Source organism: Epinephelus fuscoguttatus, linkage group LG15, assembly GCF_011397635.1.
Source record: "Epinephelus fuscoguttatus linkage group LG15, E.fuscoguttatus.final_Chr_v1".
Classification (NCBI taxonomy): domain Eukaryota; kingdom Metazoa; phylum Chordata; class Actinopteri; order Perciformes; family Serranidae; genus Epinephelus; species Epinephelus fuscoguttatus.
Genome location: NC_064766.1, coordinates 32,941,850 through 32,964,508, shown reverse-complemented (window position 1 = coordinate 32,964,508; position 22,659 = coordinate 32,941,850). Strand labels below are relative to the sequence as shown.

Genomic DNA, 22,659 nt, shown 5'->3' with positions numbered 1-22,659 from the left:
TAGTTAATGCATTACATAAAGTTTTGCCAGTATTTTGTTGTTCGTATTGTCGCATCATCCTATCTTTTTGCTTCAGTCTTTTCTACACCTCTCCATTCATCTTTGTGTTTTTACACTTCCAATGTTCCTCTTTTTCTGTTTGTGTTTGTCTTTCTTATTCAACACTGCACCCCCCCCCCCCCCCCCCCCCTTTCACACTCTTTCTTTTCCTTCTTCCCTCCGTCACAGACAGAGTAAAGATGTCTCTGTCATTAAGGCGGCTGGTGCTAATGGTGGGATTAGTCCTTACGCTGACAGCCTTCATCACTGGACAGACAGATGGATGCCGCACACACAGACACACAAATGTGGGCGCACCCACATGTAAACACACATACACGCATGAAGACGTAATGTCCATGGAGGCCAGTTAATAGGATTGATGTCTGTTCTGTGCTCCCTGTCGTTGGTGGTAGAGTAAGTGATATGTCTATGGAATTCACAAGCTGTGTATTGATATACAGTTTAAAGCCTGGATTGGTTTACATATTATTACATAGCTGGAATGTTGAAAATAGTTTGAGTTTATGACGGGAATAATCTCTTGAGGGTGAAATGGTAAAAGAATAATCTTCATGTGTCCTTCCTCAGCAAATGATGAAGAGTTTCTTTTAAGTAAGGGTATATTTTGTCATTTGAGTTTTTGGAAATCAAGCACCGAGATCTTTGTTTTCTTTCTGTCATTATGATGTTAGAGCGCTGCTGTTTTTGGACCAGTCCATAGGAAGGTGCTAAAAGCCAGCCAGCCCAGCTCGTTGTTCTGGGTAAAAGAGGGAGGTAGGAAGTTATTTATGGGATATTGTCAGTCTCTGCCAGAAAAGTGACAGAAAAATGAACCAGGCCTGGATACAAACATGTTTGGGTATTTGCAAAGTTAGCCGTGATTTATGTTACCCACTTATTTTTTCAGAGATTTGATCGCTAACACAGGCTGAAAAGTAAACACATCAGATATCTCATCTGTTAAGCACTTAAATGGTCCTTGAAATTACAACTAGTGCAAAAGAGTTGAACAGAATTTCAAATACAGAAAGCAAACACAGGTTTACAGCAGAGAGGGCAGCTATTGGTTGGTCTTATGGTGTCCTATAGCTTTCTGTTGTTCAGAACTTCTACTATGTTATTATGAACATTGATTTGGTAAATCTTACTGCTTCAACTTTTTATATAATCATAACTCGTTGCATCTCACAGTGCTCGGATACATATACGTATGTACATACAGTACAGGCCAAAAGTTTGAACACACCTTCTCATTCAATGCGTTTTCTTTATTTTCATGACTATTTACATTGTAGATTCTCACTGAAGGCATCAAAACTATGAATGAACACATGTGGAGTTATGTACTTAACAAAAAAAGGTGAAATAACTGAAAACATGTTTTATATTCTAGTTTCTTCAAAATAGCCACCCTTTGCTCTGATTACTGCTTTGCACACTCTTGGCATTCTCTCCATGAGCTTCAAGAGGTAGTCACCTGAAATGGTTTCCACTTCACAGGTGTGCCTTATCAGGGTTAATTAGTGGAATTTCTTGCTTTATCAATGGGGTTGGGACCATCAGTTGTGTTGTGCAGAAGTCAGGTTAATACACAGCCGACAGCCCTATTGGACAACTGTTAAAATTCATATTATGGCAAGAACCAATCAGCTAACTAAAGAAAAACCAGTGGCCATCATTACTTTAAGAAATGAAGGTCAGTCAGTCCGGAAAATTGCAAAAACTTTAAATGTGTCCCCAAGTGGAGTCGCAAAAACCATCAAGCGCTACAAGGAAACTGGCACACATGAGGACCGACCAGGAAAGGAAGACCAAGAGTCACCTCTGCTTCTGAGGATAAGTTCATCCAGTCACCAGCCTCAGAAATGGCAAGTTAACAGCAGCTCAGATCAGAGACCAGATGAATGCCACACAGAGTTCTAGCAGCAGACCCATCTCTAGAACAACTGTTAAGAGGAGACTGCGCGAATCAGGCCTTCATGGTCAAATAGCTGCTAGGAAACCACTGCTAAGGAGAGGCAACAAGCAGAAGAGATTTGTTTGGGCCAAGAAACACAAGGAATGGACATTAGACCAGTGGAAATCTGTGCTTTGGTCTGATGAGTCCAAATTTGAGATCTTTGGTTCCAACCGCCGTGTCTTTGTGAGACGCAGAAAAGGTGAACGGATGGATTCCACATGCCTGGTTCCCACTGTGAAGCATGGAGGAGGAGGTGTGATGGTGTGGGGGTGTTTTGCTGCTGACACTGTTGGGGATTTATTCAAAATTGAAGGCACACTGAACCAGCATGGCTACCACAGCATCCTGCAGCGACATGCCATCCCATCCGGTTTGCGTTTAGTTGGACGATCATTTATTTTTCAACAGGACAATGACCCCAAACACACCTCCAGGCTGTGTAAGGGCTATTTGACCAAGAAGGAGAGTGATGGAGTGCTGCGGCAGATGACCTGGCCTCCACAGTCACCGGACCTGAACCCAATGGAGATGATTTGGGGTGAGCTGGACCGCAGAGTGAAGGCAAAGGGGCCAACAAGTGCTAAACACCTCTGGGAACTCCTTCAAGACTGTTGGAAAACCATTTCAGGTGACTACCTCTTGAAGCTCATGGAGAGAATGCCAAGAGTGTGCAAAGCAGTAATCAGAGCAAAGGGTGGCTATTTTGAAGAAACTAGAATATAAAACATGTTTTCAGTTATTTCACCTTTTTTTGTTAAGTACATAACTCCACATGTGTTCATTCATAGTTTTGATGCCTTCAGTGAGAATCTACAATGTAAATAGTCATGAAAATAAAGAAAACACATTGAATGATAAGGTGTGTCCAAACTTTTGGCCTGTACTGTATATTGTGTGATTTTTCTCTTGTTGTGAGTATTTTGTATGTTTAATTGTTGCTACTGTACTGTTGTCTCGTTTTGTTTTTTGCACATGGGAGGCAAATGTACCACCTGCAGTAGGCTATTTATGTCTGAGTGACTTAGTTTGCCCCTGGCGGGGCTGCTTATAAAATGCACTTTATTCAATCAAAGCACTTTATTCCATCGACACACTTTAAATAGCACTTTATGGCATTACTGCTAACTCTGCACTTTACTTCCACGTTTGATTGTTTGTCTGTTTGTAAACTATTCTTACTCATTCATTCATTCATTCATCTTCTAACCGCTGCATCCTCTTGAGGGTCACGGGGGGGCTGGAGCCTATCCCAGCTGACATTGGGCAAGAGGCAGGGTACACCCTGGACAGGTCCCCAGACTATCGCAGGGCTGACACATAGAGACAGACAACCATTCACGCTCACATTCACACCTATGGACAATTTAGAGTTATCAGTTAACCTAGTCCCCAATCTACATGTCTTTGGACTGTGGGAGGAAGCCGGAGTGCCCGGAGAGAACCCACGCTGACACGGGGAGAACATGCAAACTCCGCACAGAAGGGCTCCCACGTCCAGGATCGAACCGGCAACCCTCTTGCTGTGAGGCGAGAGTGCTAACCACCACACCACTGTGCCGCCCACTATTCTTACTGTTTGTTTTAATTATTGTTTTTGTTTTTGAATTGTCTGTGACCTGCCAAGGGACAACGGATGTAAATTAGCAGTTCTGCTAACTCTGGCATATTTACACATGTATTTATACTGCTGTTCATCAATGTGCATTGTCCCTTCAAATAAACGCTTAAATAAATAAATAAATAAATAAATAAATAATTTTCAGATGTTTCTGTACATTTAATGCTGGGAAGTTATTTTGCAGCAATATTGCAGATAAAATATGATAACGCAACTCGTATTTTTATGCTGCACAATTACACAATTTGTGCACTAATTAAACTGTGCAATATTCTTCTCAAATAATATTGTTATTTGATTGTTATCTATACTATTCTTGCATTTATATTTAAGACACTTAGTAGTATGATGCACATTTTTGTGTGTATTTCTTATTTTATCAGAGATCTGACTGTGGCTATAATCTGAGATCTCAAGACTTAGTCTTGTCGTCTGTTCTGTCTGAAACTATGTGAATTTGTCTCTCTGCCTGACTTCAAAGCTCTCATAAGTACAAGGATAAATGAATCAGTTGGTTCTTGTCATTGTGCGTAGTTGTCCTAATATTTCTACACTTGTCTTTTATGTTTTTTATTGTGGTGTGGTTTGGCTGTAACTTTTTTGTTTGTATGCTGCAGTCTTAGCCAGGTCTCCCTTGTAAAAGAGATCACTGATCTAAATATGGGTTAAATAAATAAAAAATGTTTTTATATATATATTATGTTATATATATATATATTGTGGCATAATACATATATTTTTTATATTTTTACATACTTCTTATTTGCTCCATTCGTACAGTGTCTCTATGCTTGTATGTAAGAGCAGCTGTAACGTGTCCCAGTTTCTCCCTGAGGATTAATCAAGTATTTCTGATTCTGATTTCTGATATTCAAACTTTTCATGATAAAAACCACATTTTCAAACAACAGCACTGGATCAGGTTAAGAGAACTGGACAAATTATCAAAAAAAAAAAAAAAAAAGTTCATTAGAGTTGAAGTCACTTTAACGCAGGTCATGCAATTGTGTGTGTGTGGTGGTGTGGGTTTGGCCTGTATACAGGCAATGCTAAAGTTCTCTGTTGACCAAGAAGTTATTTCTTCACTCTCCTTTCTTTGTCTGTTTATCTCAAATCCTGCTCAGTAAGCCGAATTCTGTTTTGAATATTGAAAATAACAGTCAAAGCTCTCGTGTCCTGAGGTGTTTATGTGCAGTGTTGTCGCCACATACTGTATATTTATGTGTAGTCTACATGCATGCTGAGATGACTGTTATGAGTGAGGAAACCTCACTTTATAAACATGACTCACTCGTCAAACTATATTTTGCACATTTCTGTGGGCTTTTGTGTGGGGGCAGGGGTGATATTTAATATTTTTAACATCACAACAGGTGGGAAGATTTTGTTCCAAAATAGTGTGCGAGCCAGAAAACCTCTCTCTGAGCGCCTGAAATCTCTTAACGTGGTGAAGCAATCATTGTCCAGCACAGTCATATTTTACTACTACACAGTGAAATAAAGAGGCTTGTTTGGATATAAATCTTACTTTATTCTCTTTCTCTTTCCAACCTCCCTCCTCAGACTGATGTCCTGGTGGTGAGCTGTGACCTGATTACAGACGTGGCGCTTCACGAGGTGGTCGATCTGTTCAGAGCCCACAATGCAACACTGGCCATGCTAATGAGCAAAGCCCATGAATTCACAGAGACAGTCCCAGGCCAGAAGGGCAAGAAAAAGACAGGTAACATGAAAAACTAATGACAGTAGACTGTGACATGATTTGGATATGATAAATGATTGGTCTTTATATATTAATTTTTTATTAATCTTCTTGTTATCGTGATCAGCAGTTGCCTACTCCCCAATTAAAAAAGCCCCACACCAGCCAGTGTTACTTCCTGTTCTTTCTCAAACAGAAAATGTGTTTGGGTAATAGTCAGACATAATTTATTGCCATGGCAACCACATTGGTGTCAAAGCGATAGCATGAATAGCGAGCGGTCACTCTAAGTTATGAGATGGAGGATTTTTCTCCATCACCTTCACCTTAATGAAATATGAATGAATATGAGCCTAATGTTACTTCTGAATGATGACTGCTTAACTTCTTAACTGACAGTTCATGTGGGCAATCAGTTTGTTTGCTGCCTTCTGAAATGCCAGCAAGTGTCGATTTATAGTTATCTTTGATAGTTAAGTCAGCCATCCTGTATGTTGAGGACTTCCTCTTAGGGGCCTTGATCATCCTGTTGAGGCTGCTTAATAACTTTAGCTCTTACTTAGCAAACTATAGTCAATGATGACAAACCCATGTTACACAAAGTACACAATGGTGAAAAAGTTGAAGTTTCACAGTCTGTGCTGGGTCTAAAAACTAAAGACACAATCCGATACAATCCCAAAATGAAAGCTCATCATCTTGTTTTGCCTGTGACTCACACAGATGTAGTCAGTGAAGAGAAATACAATCCACAAATGGTCCACATCCATCACGTCCTCAATGTAGCCAAAATACAAGATAAGTTGACTAGCGAGCCCACAACGTTGACTATCAGTTTTGCTGCTCAGATGCAAAGAGGCATGACACTGCACTTGCACAAGGTTGGCGAATGACAAATGACCTGCAGGTTTTACCGTAGTCATGTAATCTTCCGTCTTTTTTAAAACTTAAAGAGCAAAATAAAGTTATTTGTCAAAAAACATTTGAACACAAAAAACAGTTTGTCTAAACCAGTGGTTCCCAACTAGTGGGTTGTGGTCCAAAAGTGGGTTGCAGATCCATTCTGAATGGACCACAAGTGACTCACAAACATGTCAAGTTTGCAAAAAAAAAAACAAAAAAAAAAAAAACGCACTTTATTTTGAAGTACAGTGAATTTCCGACACAGTTTTTATTTTGAAGCGCCGTTTCCTGTTGTAGAGTGAGTGAATAACTAACAGCTATTCAACAGAGACACCAAACTAGCTCGACAATGTGGTCAGATGCAAGTATGACGCTGATCTTGAACTAATGACTTAGGAGGAACCTGGACCCCAGGCTGGACCAGTTGGGAATCACTGGTCTAAACAACATTGTCAGGAAATGACTTGAAATATAAAATATCATAATAATGCCAAAATACACTGAAGTGGGGCTTTAAAGATAGGAAAATGGCTTCCTCATGAATGTAAGCAAAGCAAAAGTGTATAAATTGCTAAATGTGCCACTTACTGTTAGACTCCATTGTTGTGTGTTAAATCAGATGTTGTCAATTTCTTCTCAGCTGAACAGAGAGACTTTGTGGGAGTGGATCAGTCAGGGAAGAGGCTGCTGTTCATGGCCAATGAGGCCGATCTGGAGGACGGGCTTTCAATTAGAAGATCTATCATGAGGAAGTAAGTCAAGCCTGATGGGTGGGTTCAATCAAATTACAATCTATTATAAACAGACCGTGTTGTGAACAGTTTTTATAAGAACTTTCTCTTCAGCAGAAATTGGTTCACTGTTCACAGCAAGGCCTGTCGACACCTGTATTCCAACTTTGTGGTACATTAATGGCTAAATATTGCTGAAAAGAAAACATGTTTGGATATTAGGTGAACTGATCCTTTAACGGTCAGCGTTGAGACTTTGACTGATGTCAGATATGTTCTGTACGTCTGTAGTTTCTCGTCAGGTTTAGGAGAGCACATGTTTGGGTTTCTAATCAAAGTCGGTGTGTTTTAGACTGAAAGTTCTGTGTGGGATTTTTGTTACAGGAAGAGTACTCTAGGTAGGTTTTCATTTCTGAGTCCTAAAATGCATGTATGTGTGAGAGCGGGTGTTTTGGGAGCTCGTAAATACTTCATGGAGCCAAAGCCACTGTAAATTCTGGCCAATAAGAGGGGGGCCGGAGCAGCTGCTTGCATGCTTCCCTGCACAGAGAAACCTTCAGCCACACACACACACACACGTATACATATATATATATATACACACACACACACACACACACACATTCTGTCCATTTCACACACACAGAAATGCTTATATGAACACATACAGAAACACGTAACACGACCCCGAGGTGGACAATGATGGAGCGAAAACACTCACACGTTGTCATCAGTGTTATGGAAACACGAGCCCATAGCTAAACATTTATGGCTCACATTGAAGGACTTATAACGTTTAAATCACCTCTGATCATTTATACACACACATGTCACACAACCACACGAAACAGATTTAAAATATCTCTCCACGTACAGTATTCATCACCTAAGGAAATAACAAAATAAATTCCAGAGTTCTGGATTTTTATAACACACAAGAGGGTTGTTTTCCAAGATTTGACTGCTTTGCACATCAGTACCATCCAACTTAAGGTCACTACAGGTGACTCCTTTTGTAATTTGTGTTTTGTATGTGCAAGCTGCCTCATTCATTTGTGCTGCCTTGAAACGTGTGAGCTGACCAGTTTGATACTAACCTGGTCATTTGCAGAAAAACTGACATTTCCAAAGACTTTTTTTAAAAACTTTGTGCTGCTATCCCTAATATGACCATTCATCCATTCTTTCATCCTCGTTCAGAATAAAATCTCCGAAGACATTTTTTGTCTCAAACAGAAACTTTGGTATCTTTAAGCCTGGACCCTTTTTTCCCATGTATTTAAGTGACTGATAGGAACAACAGTTTTTAAAATTGGTCCAGTATTGAGCCAGAACGCGACAGCCAGCAGCTGGGAAACAGGCTGCAAAGAAACCACTTGGGGAATGTGCGCACCATCGATTTATGTCCAGTGAAGGTGGTTGTTTTTGGCACTGATAGGCTCAGATTATTACCCTGTGTCTGACAAAATTGTGGAAAGGATCCTTACAGAGATAGACCTTTTAGTCAGAAATTACTATCACCAAAGTCAGTAACGTTATCTTTGTAGAATGCACTTCATTCAGAGTTGACAGAGATAAAATAAAACTCATCTTTCCACTGTTCCAACAATCACCAACTCTGGAATCATTAATTCACGCAGATGTGAAAATATGCTGACTATATACGTGCTAAAATTACAGTTTGTGTAAATGAAGTCTGTTGGCTTTGGCGAGAGCAATTTCAGGACTTTTTGATTTTGTAATGACACAACACACACAGCACACTCTCTGAGGCTCAAAAATCCACTGTTGGAACTTTAAAATATTATATCCTTTTTCAGTATAAAGTCTCAGTTATTCTTTTCTCTTCACTTTATTCTTCCAGCCATCTCTCCCTTATTCTGTTCTTCTGTCCATACAGCCATTCATCCTTTCTTTCATCCCTGCACAACCTCTGTCCAGTGTAATTTTTTTCTCCTCTCCTTCTCTACGGTTTCCACATGGTTGAGGTGTGTTAGCTCAAAACATTCTGCACATGTGAGATTGTTTGACTTGGAAATTGCTTAAACGGTGTGAAAGAACTCCAGCAGAGCTTCCCCTCGTACATTACAGCTCCACCTGTCAGAGTCTCTTGGAGGCAGCAGGAATGGTTCACTGCTTGTTAATAGGCCGATTCAAAATCAGAGTTTTTGGAAACACGAGAAAGATTCCAGCAAAAGAGGCACGTGTTTGGGGACGTGTCATTTGTCCATACTACTCCAACACTTATGTATTATGTGCCTTTACTTAACATGGTAATTTGATTGCTCAAGATACATTTCTGGTTTGACGTTAAAGACATTATAAAAACAGTCAAGCAGGGAAGCTGAGGGAGCTTGGATCACATTTTTAACTGCAGTGACCTTTAAGATATTGGACCAGGAGTTTGTTTGCATCTGTTAGCAATGATGGCACAAGACAGAGGGGCTCAAACCCACCTAATCAACACAAATACCACATGCTATACCTTCCAAAAATTGACTTCCCCTGCAGCTCAACAAACAGGCACTATAACAATAATGCAATGACACATTTTAGAAACACAATAAGCACATTTCCAAGTGTTTTACAGCTTAAATTATGATTGTGCAATACTCCACGCACTCTACTAAATGTAACAACTGCCATTAGTTTATTCTACTGATGTTTCTATAGACTGGACGCCATAAAGGGACAAGTTAGTAATTATCATATTTTAATTATATGCTCATGAGTTCTTCTGTGCATCTATTTTATTTGTTTTATGGATATTTGTTTACTTGCTGGCTCTTGATAGTTTTTTTGAGAATGTCAGAGCCTCTGAATCATTTGGCACGTTTGAAAGCTAAAATCTAATTGCTGGCATACGTCAGTCTGGTTTTCATTTTCTTTTATTTAGCCTTTCTTCAACATTTTCGATATTACAAAACATTTACATTACGCCCACAAGGATCACTCATTTAGTCAGGTGGTAGAAAGTTCTGAAACCATTTTGTTAATCGATTAGTTGCCATTCACCAGGCAAAACTAATACGATTTGCTGCTTTCCTCTGTTTCATATCATTGTAAATTGAATATCTCTGTGTTCCTTTGACAAAACTGCAACTTGAAGACCCAACCTTGCATTGTAGTAAACAATTTTCTGACATTTTATAAACTAAAAAGGATGTCTCTATGATCTCACATACCGACTGTGCTGGTTTTGTCAGTTGTCAAAAGTGACCTTGCTTCACCAGCAGGTCCATGTGTAGCCTTATAAGACAGGTTCAAGCATGTGAGTCAGCTCAATTAAGAAAGCATCTATTAGACTAGTATTAAGGGAATCACACACATTTTATTTTGGAGGCAATAGTTGCATGCCCTGAATAAGTCGTAAGCCCTTCAGCCCTGTTGGCTCTGTAGTGGAAACCTGACTAATGAGGGTATTAACAGTCATTCTGCTGCGTCTGAGTCATCGTCCGCTGTGGGGTTTTAGTTGTAACTAAATAAGACATTATACTGTGTGTGTTTGTGTGAGCTCGAGAGCGAGAGAGTTGTGACTCCTCTCTCCCACTGAGGACTTTAGTGGTACTTTAGTAGTCCGTCATTAATCCAAGGGTTGAGTCATCCTTGCCTGCAGAGGCACTAAATTCCTGCTCCCCTCGACACTGAGCTCTACAGCACTCACAGCAACCAGAAGTCACATGATGCTGCTGTTAGGAAAAGCAAGATGTTTACGCTCGTTTGGGAAACGCGAGATGTTTGTTGTAGTTGGATGCTGCAAAACGTGTAATCTAATAAAGTGGCATGTGGCCAGTGTTTGGTGTTTTGAATCAGAAGGACTAGCAAAATGGAAAAGAAGTGATTTATGTTCCAAATAGTGAGTGTTTTTTTTTTTTAATTTATCAAGCGTTGTCATTTGATACAGACAATTTAGTTTTAGAATAAGGATGAGGAGAGGATTTTGGGATGACATGTTTTAGTGTACAACCAAAGTAATGCCATCCCTAAATAAAAATGGATTAAGTGGCACATTTCATTTGGATTTGTGTTCCATTTCTGTCGGTTTAAAATTGAGACACATTTGTGCTCACCTAATATTCCAGTGAAACCTTTTTGGCTCTGTTTTTGCATCAGTGCAGGGACTTGCGCAACAGGGCGAGTGTTGGTGTTTTCCTGACCTTGAATTATGTGTTTTCCTGTCCTGCGTGTAGGCCTGGCTCCGATGTAGAGGTCATAGTGTTTTGGGGGGAAAAAAAAAAAAAAAAATTGGATCTTTTTTTGGCACAACTATTGCATTTAGGTATTGAATGAGTAATTTCACTGACTGAGATCATGTCTGATCACCACACCCTCCAGGGTACCTTACACTTTATCCAAACCATTTCCTACACAGGATGCAGCACCTATACTTTCAGACTCCCTCATTGTCCTCATGCATGTGACCCAGCAATTATCACTTAGCTAAACAGGAGTCTTTTGACATCATAAAAACAGGCTGTAGCATAGTGTCAAATCAAACTATTTTTGCTATTGGTTGGGTTTTTCTTCTGGATCAAAAACTCTGTAATAGTTGCAGTTGCTAATGCAGAGTTTCCTGCAGTGTTTAACTCTATAGTAGAGGTGCCCAGCTGAAATAAAGAGTGCCTCTGCTGGCGTCAAAATTAATTAATACAATTTTATGACATATAATACTGTATCTGGCCTATTAAGCGTCTTGGAATATGGGCAGTAAAATGTATTCAAGAAAATCGAGCACACGTCTCTGTCACCATATTCTTTATGATCGCCGTAAATTCATCGATTGATTTAAGTGTTTCTACTTTTAGATCTTTTTGGAGATTGGTCCATGTCCAAGGTACAGAGTAGGAGAATGCAGTTTTCCCAAGATCTGTTAAAACTCAGGGTACATTAGAAAGCAACCACCTGGAGGAGCATAGACAGTAACTACCAGAGCTGACACACAGAAGGGAGCAGAGGTAGGCCTGAAGTTTGCTTTATAGATAAAAATATACCAGTGCCGTTGTCTGCGAGTGATGATGAGTAAGCGACTTTGCATTTGTAATAAAACGCAGAGATGCATGGTGCACTGAATCAAGGCTACGTAAAATGGAGGAGGTTGCACGCATATAATATGTCACTGTAATCAATCACAGACAGAAAAGTGGCTTCCACAATTTTTTCGTAGCACTGAAAGTAAAAAAAAACAAACAACCACGTCAGTCAGGATGATGTGTGAAGGAAAATAAGTCAGACATCAGGCGGCTGAAGTTAGTTTGATAATCACCTGTTGGACACACGTTTTTCCCGCAAAGTCTGCAGTTATTTTGAGCTGAAGTTAGTTTAAAGATCACAACCAGCTTGATCCTCAGTGGCTGAATGGCAGAACTAACACTTTATTGCGACAGATCACTCCACTGTAAAATGTGTTTTTGTCATGAAAGAAAAGCCAGAAGTCCTGCACATTCCTTATACCTGTTCTTCCCCATGCTGCACCAGACTTGTAAGGCTTCCTGTTCCTACCCTTGCTATCTATCCCTCTCTCTTCCCGAAATTCTCCCTTCTGCCCACCCGCAGGTGCCAAACAGTGATGTCACATGCTGGGTGTTCCCATAAATTCCCCTTTAAGCCCACAATACACACACCTGGGGAATGTAGTATGAATAAATACATTTGACAAACACCCACAGAGCGTGTCTGTGTGTGCACGCACATGTGTTTTTATGCTTTTTTAATAAAATAGCTTAACACAGACGGACACACACACAGTTTGATTTATGGCTTTCAGCATCTGGTTGTAAAATGTGTGTGACCAAGCAATCCTCCTGAGTCACTCCAGTTATAAGCAAGCCTGGTGAAGAGAGGAAGAGAGCTGAAAGGAGAAAGCTGGAAAATTGTAGAAATAGTTTTTGATCAAAGAGAGAGGAAGGAAATGAAGAGAGGAGGTAGAGGTAGAGGAAGAAAAGTGTAATTTTCAGTATCCTATCCTGGGTCACTGCACACAGCCCGGTCAAAAGTTTAGATACACTTTCTCATTCAAGTTAATAGGAAAGTGTGTCCAAACCTTTGACTGGTACTGTGTTTTAATTGACTTTATTATGTACACTCTAGACAGTTCTCTGCCATCATCATCATCATCATCAACGCACTAAATTAGGGAAGAATTACTCCTTCCTGTGAAGTTGCACACACCTGTGCCATCAATTTCGAGACACACTGAAGCTGTTCTGCCGGCTTGTGCTGGCCCAAAACTTTACTGAGACACGCTATGTAGATTTTGCCATTAATTTAACAGGCATTTGTATTTTATTCTTTTTTTGTCAGGCAAAAGCACAACTGACTCAGATGTTACCATGATAAGATATTAGCAGCAGTTGTAGCCTGACGTATCTCCACAGCACTATGTCAGCACTAGAGAAAGGTCTGGAAGCACACATTACCATTCTACTATAGGGGACAAAATACTCTGGATTGTTTGTATTTCTTTAAAGTAATCACAGTCTTGGGTGGCGCTAAGCCCAGGATGCAGCGACAGTGCCCTTGCAAAATAGTGTCGGGGGGTAATTTGTTTTGGTGGTACATGAGAATTGTCATTAAAATGGCTCATTCTCTGCAAAAGAAAACGTCACAGAAAACAGTAACAGACATATGTTGAGTGTGTGATTCAGCATTCACTAATTAGTACCCAAGAGGTGACACCTGACTTTACTTCAGGAGTGGAGGAGAAAATCAATAGAGCATAGCATCATAGTATTTTGAGTTGCAATATTGTATTGATACACAGACACCAATTTTCATATTATATATATACTTTTAATATTGTAAATTCTTATTAAACTTTTCTCAGCCTATTAGAAAAAGAAAATTAATGGCTTTTTCAGTCCACTTGATACACGCTGCAATAAAAAAACGACTGATGTGAGAAGAACAGACTGAAAACTGTATTTTATTAAATACAGTAGTTGTTGACAACTTGTTCCTTTGGGGGCATAAATTGCAGGTAAAAATTGCAAAATTAAAATCACTATAACTTTGTATTATAACTGGAACTCTCTTACACATGAACTATGGTCTGCTACAACAGTGCTCTCTTCTGAAAGCAAACGTAAAACTCATCTTTTTTTCGCAAGCTTTTAGTTCAGTTTTTAAGTGTATTTTTATTTGTTTTAGGAGTTATTATCATTATTATTATTATTATTATCTAATCTGTTTTAAGTATAATGATAATACCTTCTCATTTTGTTTGTTTTTATCATGTCCTTCTTGTTTTTGTGTATGTAACACTTTATTATCTTATATTTTATGTTTGTCATGCATGATGTATCTTTAGCACATTGAGTTTATGCTTGTCGTATGAAATGTGCTATATAAATAAAGTTGACTTGAGTTATGTAACTTGATAATATCGTATTGAGAGGCCTCTGGTAATTCCCACCCCTACTATACTGTAGCTCTGCATGAATTCACTAGACACATTAAAACCACAGATGATTAGCTGGCTGTATGTGGCTCTTGCAGAACATTACTACCACAATATCACAGAAGCCCGTGTGAAGCGGCACATATCCAGTAAGTGTCACTGGTGCATGCTGCTGTCAGGGTAAAAAGATGTGGTAAAATCAACTCCAACTTGCCGTGTCAGAAAACGGATCAATATCAGGATCAATATCAGGCACGAGAATCCTGGGAGATGGAGTCTGGACTTTTCTGAGTTGTGTTCACAAGTTGTTTTATTCATGGTATATCTTTACACCATTTCACTGATATAACAAAGCCGACACAACTTAGTGCACAATCCAACACTTAACATTTGTCAGCATATAGGTTGTTAGCTCCAAGGTTGCTGTCCCTGTGTCAATGTTGAAAATGGTAACACGCAGATAGCAGAAGGGGGGTGGAATACGGCCTAAATAGCCGGCCAGTGGCAGGTTTATAGCCACAGTCTACATCTGGTGAGTCAGACTGGCCACAGTTGTATTGTTACTGTGCAGGAGTACTTTGGTAACACCCATTCACAATGTTGGTGCTGTTGGCAAAGTAGTAAAATGTTCTAGCTTTGGCTACCACCCAGACTGTCTATTCATAACTTAGAATCTGAGATTTTTTTTTCAGGAGGCCGTTAGTTTCCATTGATTTCATGTATGAAATTATGAATTGGCTCACTCAGGTCTGAACATCACTGTGAACAGTAAAAATCATGTCTGCTTTTAATTTGGTTAAAGTTATGTTACCGTTGTGTGGTAACAAGACACAGACTTTTCAAATCAATCTGCCTTTACAACTTTAAACAATGGAAATCACTGGAGCATGCTTTGAAAAATGGTTCGCAGTAATGGAGGGTATATGTGATTTGTATTAAATGGGCTAAAACATGTAAAAGCACTGGTGTGATCCTTTCAGGAACAATGCACCCCGCAGCTTTTATTATGTAATGATTGAAAGGGCAGAGGAAGAGGAGGAGAGGTAGTCAGAGAGGATGAAGGGGTGAGGGTGGATTTGTTTATTGAAACCTGGAGGATGAAATGGTTTTCTTTGGCTCTCGCTTCGTAAATGTCACATGTTCAAACTCTGCGTCCGTGTGTGAATATATGTGTGAATGAGTGAATGCATGAGTGGGTGAGTGTGTGTCTGCGTGCAAGTGCCCCCCCAGTCAACATAAACCTGTCTAACTGGCAGCTGTCTCATGGCAGCAGCTCTGCAGGGCCACATCTACGGTAGCTGACAGAGGACAACAGACAGATATCACTATTCTCTGGCTTTTATGTAAGCCCATGGCGGCGTCTGGTTTTCATCACATGTTCCTGTCCTATGTGCAAAGCGGAGGTCAATTAAAAGGGCTCTGAGTAAATGAGAGGCAAACATAAAACATAAAAACAGCAGGTGATGAAAAGAATCAAAGCAAAATGTCCTCAAAGTAGCAGCCAGGGTAGTTGTAGGGTTAATCAGTGCATGTATGCCGTGCAGTGGGACACCACAAATGAATTTTATGATGAAAATTATCATGTTTTGTTTGTTTTTTTAACCTTGTGTGTTAAATGTCAGAGACAATCAGTGTTAATTTTGACGGCTATTTTAGTTTAGTCTTAGTCTTGAGATGAAAGTGCTTACTAGTCACATTTTAGCCATTTTTATCCTTCATAGTTTTAGTCGATGAAAACTCACGACATTTTAGGCAACTTTTAGCCACTTTTTCTTTATGTTTTCTTTTATCTTTAAACTAATCCAGTGAGGCTAATTCATGTATAAAAGTTTGCATAAAACTTTTATTGAGACGATTTTTTTCTACGACAACAAATCATTTCTCCACGCTTACAAACTTGCATTTCTCCAGCAGTTTTTGAGATGTTTAAGGGATGAATTACAAGCACACACGTAGTCATCATCATCTGAGAAGCTCAACATCTCTCTATTTATGGTCTCAAAAACTTTGACACCTTAGACAACTAGGACTCAGACTTGTTGATCTCACTGTTAAGAAGCAGAGAAATAACTTAATTAAAGCCTGAATTCTTTCTGAAGTTTATTAAACTGGCATCCTCTCACAGAGTTGGTGATCAAAACTTTCAGCTCTGTCAGATAAAACTCTGCTGAGTTCTGACTGTTTACTTACAGCGCAGCTACACTCACAGATAACTGAGCCTCCTGCCTGTCAAACAGCATCAAACCATAACCCTTCTTGAGTCCAGATCTGAGTGGAGTCCTGTGGGTATCAGCTGTGAAGTCTGACGACTGGTGGCTGCTTGCTTGTCTGCCATTTAGCGGCTAATGAAACAGTTTTGCCAGCCTGATGTTTATGCGGGATTTAAAGATAATTACAGGCACGGCTGTTGGCTTTCAATGTCTGATAGTCCACAGCTAACATTTTCGTCACGTCTCGTCTCATCACTTTATGTGAAGATCGATTTTTAGCTCATCATCATCTCGTTTTCCTCTTGGAAAAAGGGCTTTGCTGAAAAAATTTCATCATTGTTTTCATAAACGAAATGAATACTGGAGACAATACAACCCTTGTCCCTACTACTTAGCTCTTACTCCTCCGTTTCACATGTAGGGACAGGATGTCCTGATTCTTGTTGGGATAGAGGGTTGCTTAATGGCCCTGCTGACGGAGGTTATTCCGGGGCACTCCAAACTGAGTGTAATGTGAAATCATCTGCAACATGGTTGCACAAGCAACAAAAGAAACCCACAAATATATATTCTTTTTTCTTATACAATAACCATCATATTATTTTAATGTGGTTTCAGTTTATTATGGTCCTTTTCCGTATAACAAGCACAACAAAAACAAATAGCTAGTAGTATGCCGATGTCTCAGCAGCTAGCTCGCTAACCTTACAATGTCATTGCTGATTTGCGCATGAATGTCCCGCATTTTGACATATTTTCATGCAGCTTTCCTCCGCCCTTTGATGGCATGTGACACCCAAAATTTAACTCAAGTCCAGCAGGGATTTTGCTGCATTTGTTAATTTGTCTCTAATATCAACACAGACTGGCAGAGAAGGAGCATGGGTTACTAGCGAGCAACACTAGTGTCCTGGTAACGAAACAGTGTCCATTCTTATTTGATGACTGGTTTGACTGATTGATAGCCTGAAACATGAGATGTGAATGAATCATGACTGCCCATGCTTTTCTGTCCCCATCAGATAAATGGCAGTATTATTGTGATAATACCATTACTACCATTCTTATGTCAGTTTATGCTATCGACGACAACTACTGATGACGTAACGGGGTCTTAATGGTTGATGGATTGGGGAAAGTTACCATCTCTGTCTCTTGTAACTCTGTTCAGCGAGGCAAAAAGGCACTTGAAGAAGAGGAGAGATAATGGGATTGAGTCTGTGCCTTTTTAGTGCTGTGTGAGTTCTTGTAAAGCATAGTAACTTTATATATAAAAGTCAATTTTGATATGATTTTCCTCTCTTGACTCTGTGTCTGCCTCTGTCTGTCTTTTACCTGCAGACATCCCAGGATGCACATCAAAACAGGCCTCGTGGACGCTCACCTCTACTGTCTGAAAAAAGCTGTGGTGGACTTTCTCGTTGAAAACAAGTGAGTAAATACGTGAATGACGATATAATTAGACAATTGCCTGTCCAACTTTAAATTTTCTTTTGACAAAATACTTTAAAATATGGCAAGTTTGTGTCTGCAGTCTGAGCAGTATGGGTATGAAGTACATGCACACACTTGGACATGAACCCACACAGTCAAACAGACATTCACATTCACAGCTTAATCTGTAGCAAGTGTTAAACATGGTTACATGGTGTGTAAAGCTTTGAAAGGTCCTGTTAGCAGGGTATTCTAGCGAGGTGTTAATTTGTTTTACTATGTGCCACTGAGGCAGGCTGTTAGGCCTTTAGCCTCTGAAGTGAAGCAGTGTCACGGGGAACCCTCTGCAGCCGCCCGGGTAATACATGCATGGTTAGACTGGTCAGAATAATCAAAGGATCTATATGATATGAGGTTGTATTAAAGTGTTTTGCACTTAGGTTTTCTTTATTACGTAATAGTATTAGGAAGGGGTGCAACAATGCAGTCACCTCATGATTCAGTTTAATTCACAAAAGGCCTCATGGTTTGATACACTCACATAATGTTAATAGAGTATGAATGAAAATGAAATATTGCCATAGAAAATTCATTCCTTTAATTTAATGTAGTTTTTACAAACTTTATAAAAGATGCATTAACAAGAGTGTTAACATAGTCAGAGCAAACATTGGAACCTGTTAGGTTAAAAATGCTTCAAACTACTTTGTCATTTCCAAAGTAACAATGGTAATATGACATTTGGAGGTGGCATTATGCCAGGAGAAGAACGGAAATAAGACAAAGAGAGTTTCAGACTAGTTGGAAAATGGGATTCCCTAAAAACATGATGTTTCACCAGGATGGGCGGTGCGTAGCAGTGCATCTCAGCAAGTTTATGTTCATACTATATAACCTGTATGCACCTTTGTAAAAAAAAAAAAAAACAGACCAGAAATCGTCAAATTAGTTATTTTGGTTTGATAAAAATGAGAAGTTGTGTCTTTGTAAAATGATGATTACAAAAAAGAATAAGAAATCAGCTGTGTTTAAAGTCACAGTTAGGCACGAGGTTAAATCCTTTGGTTCAGAGATGACGTACAAGACCATGCATCAGATACACACAACACTTTGAGTGATGCAAGATGTAAGGCACCACCCCCCGGTGAAATGCCATATTCTTAGGGAGTCCCTGCTCATTATCTTGTTGTCAGAAAGAACACCAGTTCAGTAAAAAAAAGACTCTTTGTTTCACATTACTCAGTGCTTCCCATTAGGTCAACTAATAAGATTAAATTGATATTGCAATACATACTTGAGGTGCATTAATACATTTTTGTATCACAAAATACCACCTTAAATAGTTGATCATCAAAAAGAGATCTGACCACGTCTTCCCTGGTCTGCCCTCTAGACGATGTTTAGTCAGAGGAAGTCTTACCTCATCTCTTCCTGACCATTAATAATACAATGTAAGAGTGCTGACATAAATATCAAGCATGTTTGATAACGACGGGATTAGATCCAGATGCATTCCAGACAAGGTTGCGAGCTAAAGAACAGCATGGCGCCGAGCTTCTCAAAACAGGGTGGTGAGGAGACTTTGCCAACATGTGTATTCTGAACATATTTTGGAAATGGTCCCATTGAAATGTGGGCACTTGGCTAAAGGTTGGATTGTGGAAATCTGTCATTGCCCAGTTTTAAATCTGAACAATTTGACATGGAGTGGCTGGTTTTAGTTGACACATAAATAAATCCAAGGTCAGTCCAACAAACACAAATCCCTCAGCTACACTCCATCTCTTCACCCCGGCTGAATATTTTTGGTCAAGGCGAGAGATACACTTGAAAATTTGCCGCAAAGATGTAGATATAAATCTTACGTCATTACATCACTAATGCACCCTCTGCCACCGCCATATATCATCGCTGTTGTCGGATGACTCATTTCTTTCTTCGGCTCTTTTCTTGGACTTTCTTTTAACAGCTCCTCTCTCTCTCTCTTCCTTTCTCCTCCGTGCTCTCTCTGTCTCTTGCTCAAGGAGAGAAATGGACAGAGTAACTGTTGTTTTTCTCCTGTCATTCAGATGGAAATTCTAATCTCCCTTTAAAAAGAAAGTAAGAGAGGGCAAGTGAATGAGGGGGGTGTGGGGTGGTGGAGAGGAACACTGAGCACAGTGCAAAAAGAAGGAGAAAGAAATTAAGACGGGGAAGTTATCTCCTGGTTTATAGAGACAGAGAGAGACTTGAAGTCATCGTAAGAATCTTCTACGCTAGTTGTCACAACCTTTTTTTATTAAGATATATACATCATTTACTGAATCTGTTTTCATTACTGTTTTTTAATGTTTCTTTTACTAACAGTCTGCTCAGTCGACTTCCTGTTTGCAATTACTCCTTAAGATAACACAATCACTTCTGTAAAGGTAATATAGATGTATATATACAGCTAAATTGTAGCCTGGATAAATGCTGAACTCTAACTGACTAGATGGGTGTTCGTTCATTTTACCCAAAGTCTGATGTCACTCTCTAAATCTCTAAATCTGAAATCGTGGGCTGTGGATTTAAACATGTAGTGCATGAACGTGACCTGCAGCAGCCAAAGGTTTAATCAATTAATCCGTTTTAGGGTTTCTCTTTCTGCAAGTTAGTGACAGTTTCTGGCCGAACCTTGACCTTTTCCTCTCTGTAGATACAGCGTAAGATGTTGAGCACAAACGGCAGCAAAGCCAGAGGAAAAAGCGTGGAGACAGTTCATTGCAAGGTCACGGCAAATGCGTTAACCACCTCAAACTGATTTCCTCACTTGCTCATTTAGGCTACATCCACACCAGTATGTTTTCATTTTAAAACACATAACTATTGCTATATTTATGCCTCGCTCCCACACTACACTGGCGTATTCAGACCCATTAAAGAGGAGACTTCTGGGGTGCCCACTAGCTCACCAGATTGAGCAGCCCATATACAAAGGCTGGGTTCGATTCCAACCCAAGACCCTTTGCTCCACGTTATTCCCCATCTGTCTCCCCCTTTCACACTATAGCTGTCCCATCAAATAAGGGCAAAAAGCCCCAAAAGATATCTTAAACATAGACTTCTGAAAATGCTGCTGGCCCCTATTTTAGTTTCAAAACTCAGGGACTTAGTTACAGTCCAGACGGGCAGAAACAGAAACTTTTGAAAGAGCTGACAACTCATGTTCGCCACACGCTGGCTCCTTCCAGTCACGATGTGTCAAACCCAAACATCTGTGATTTCATTATTTTTGTGTGGGTACTTATTCCCCATTGCCATGGCTTCCTCTGGATGGATAATGCTCATGGCACTGCTGATATTTCGCCATATTTTGCTTTCCAACATCTTCCAATCCATATTTTCTACTGCCTTGAGTTGACCACCCTATACTCGTTTGTTACTTTCAGTAACAGTTCCACCACATTGTCGGTCATAGCAAAGATATCAGTGGCCTTAGTTCCTCTGTATTATTTTCTGTAACTAGGCAACTAACCATAGAGTAGACAATGTGCTTCCTGTTTACATATGCACAAGCATACGTGAATGGTCATGTGATATGTATTTTGATGTGTGTTAATATGGACAGAGATTATTTCTGTAATGCTTGTGTGTAAGGAGATCATTTTCATATTTAAACCCCATCTTAAGATGAAACCGTAGTATTGTGGGTGTAGCCTTCACTCACAGTTACACATTCTCTACCAAGTGACCATTAGGAAGTGTACCATTATGTACCATACATACCAGGATCATTGACTTTCCTCTCATGTGTGATGCGGATGACTTCGTAGGATGTTTAACGTCATGTCAGAAACGATTTTTAATCTTTCCTCTTCTTGTATCGTAGGTCTATCTCTTCAATTCGGGGTGAGTTGGTACCATATTTGGTTCGGAAACAGTTTTCCAAAACAACCCACAGTCCAAAAATTAAAGATGACACAGAGGATCAGAACCAGAAAATGAGTGACGGCACCACAAACCACGGTCAGTGTTTGCACAGCCACAGCAGTGTAACCTGTGTAGAATGGCTTTGGATCTTATTCATGAGCCATCAGCATGGGGAATATCTATGTTTGACTGTTGCAGTAAATGAACACTTAACAAGTTGATTAAAAAAGGACAACTTTGCCTAATAACAGGGTATACAGAAAATCCCAACTAGTGTGGTATTTGTCACGATTTTAACTCCCCACTCTGCTCCTCCTGCCTTGCTTCTGTCCCTGTTTATGGTCCAGAGCTCCTCATCTCATCACGAGACGAGCGTCTCCTCCAGCTGGCCCAGGAGCGCTCCTGTTGGAACGACCACCGCGGTGACATGAGTGAGGCTTACCATGGAGGAAAGCTCCGCTGTTATGTTCACATTGTCGACCAGGGCCTTTGCTACCGTGTTAACACTTTAGCTGCCTACATCGAAGCAAACCGACTGGTAAGTCAGACGTTAGCCTGCTCCCTCCAGGGTTTTTGTTATATACGCATTTTCAAATGTGCATGTTCTGTTTTTACAACAGGTTTGTGTATTTATCTTTATATTTTTATTATTATATTTTTTTTGTTTTGTTTTGTAATTATTAGACGTTATCATTCTCTGGTTCCAGCCTCTTAAATGTGACAATTTGCTGTTTTTCTTTGTCAAACATGACAGTGAATTGAATATCTTGAT

The 22,659-nt window shown here is 39.8% G+C and overlaps 1 protein-coding gene across 2 annotated transcripts in view; it reads left to right on the top strand.

The window, feature by feature from the left end:
* eif2b3 (eukaryotic translation initiation factor 2B, subunit 3 gamma) overlaps window positions 1-22,659 on the top strand; it is a 51,407-nt gene that overhangs the window by 13,784 nt on the left and 14,964 nt on the right. For both annotated transcript variants that reach the window (XM_049598637.1, XM_049598636.1), the window contains exons 4-8: window positions 5,184-5,343; window positions 6,866-6,977; window positions 17,904-17,993; window positions 21,847-21,983; window positions 22,235-22,425. In XM_049598637.1, coding sequence (XP_049454594.1) covers window positions 5,184-5,343; window positions 6,866-6,977; window positions 17,904-17,993; window positions 21,847-21,983; window positions 22,235-22,425 — 690 coding nt within the window. The remainder of the gene's footprint in view (window positions 1-5,183; window positions 5,344-6,865; window positions 6,978-17,903; window positions 17,994-21,846; window positions 21,984-22,234; window positions 22,426-22,659) is intronic.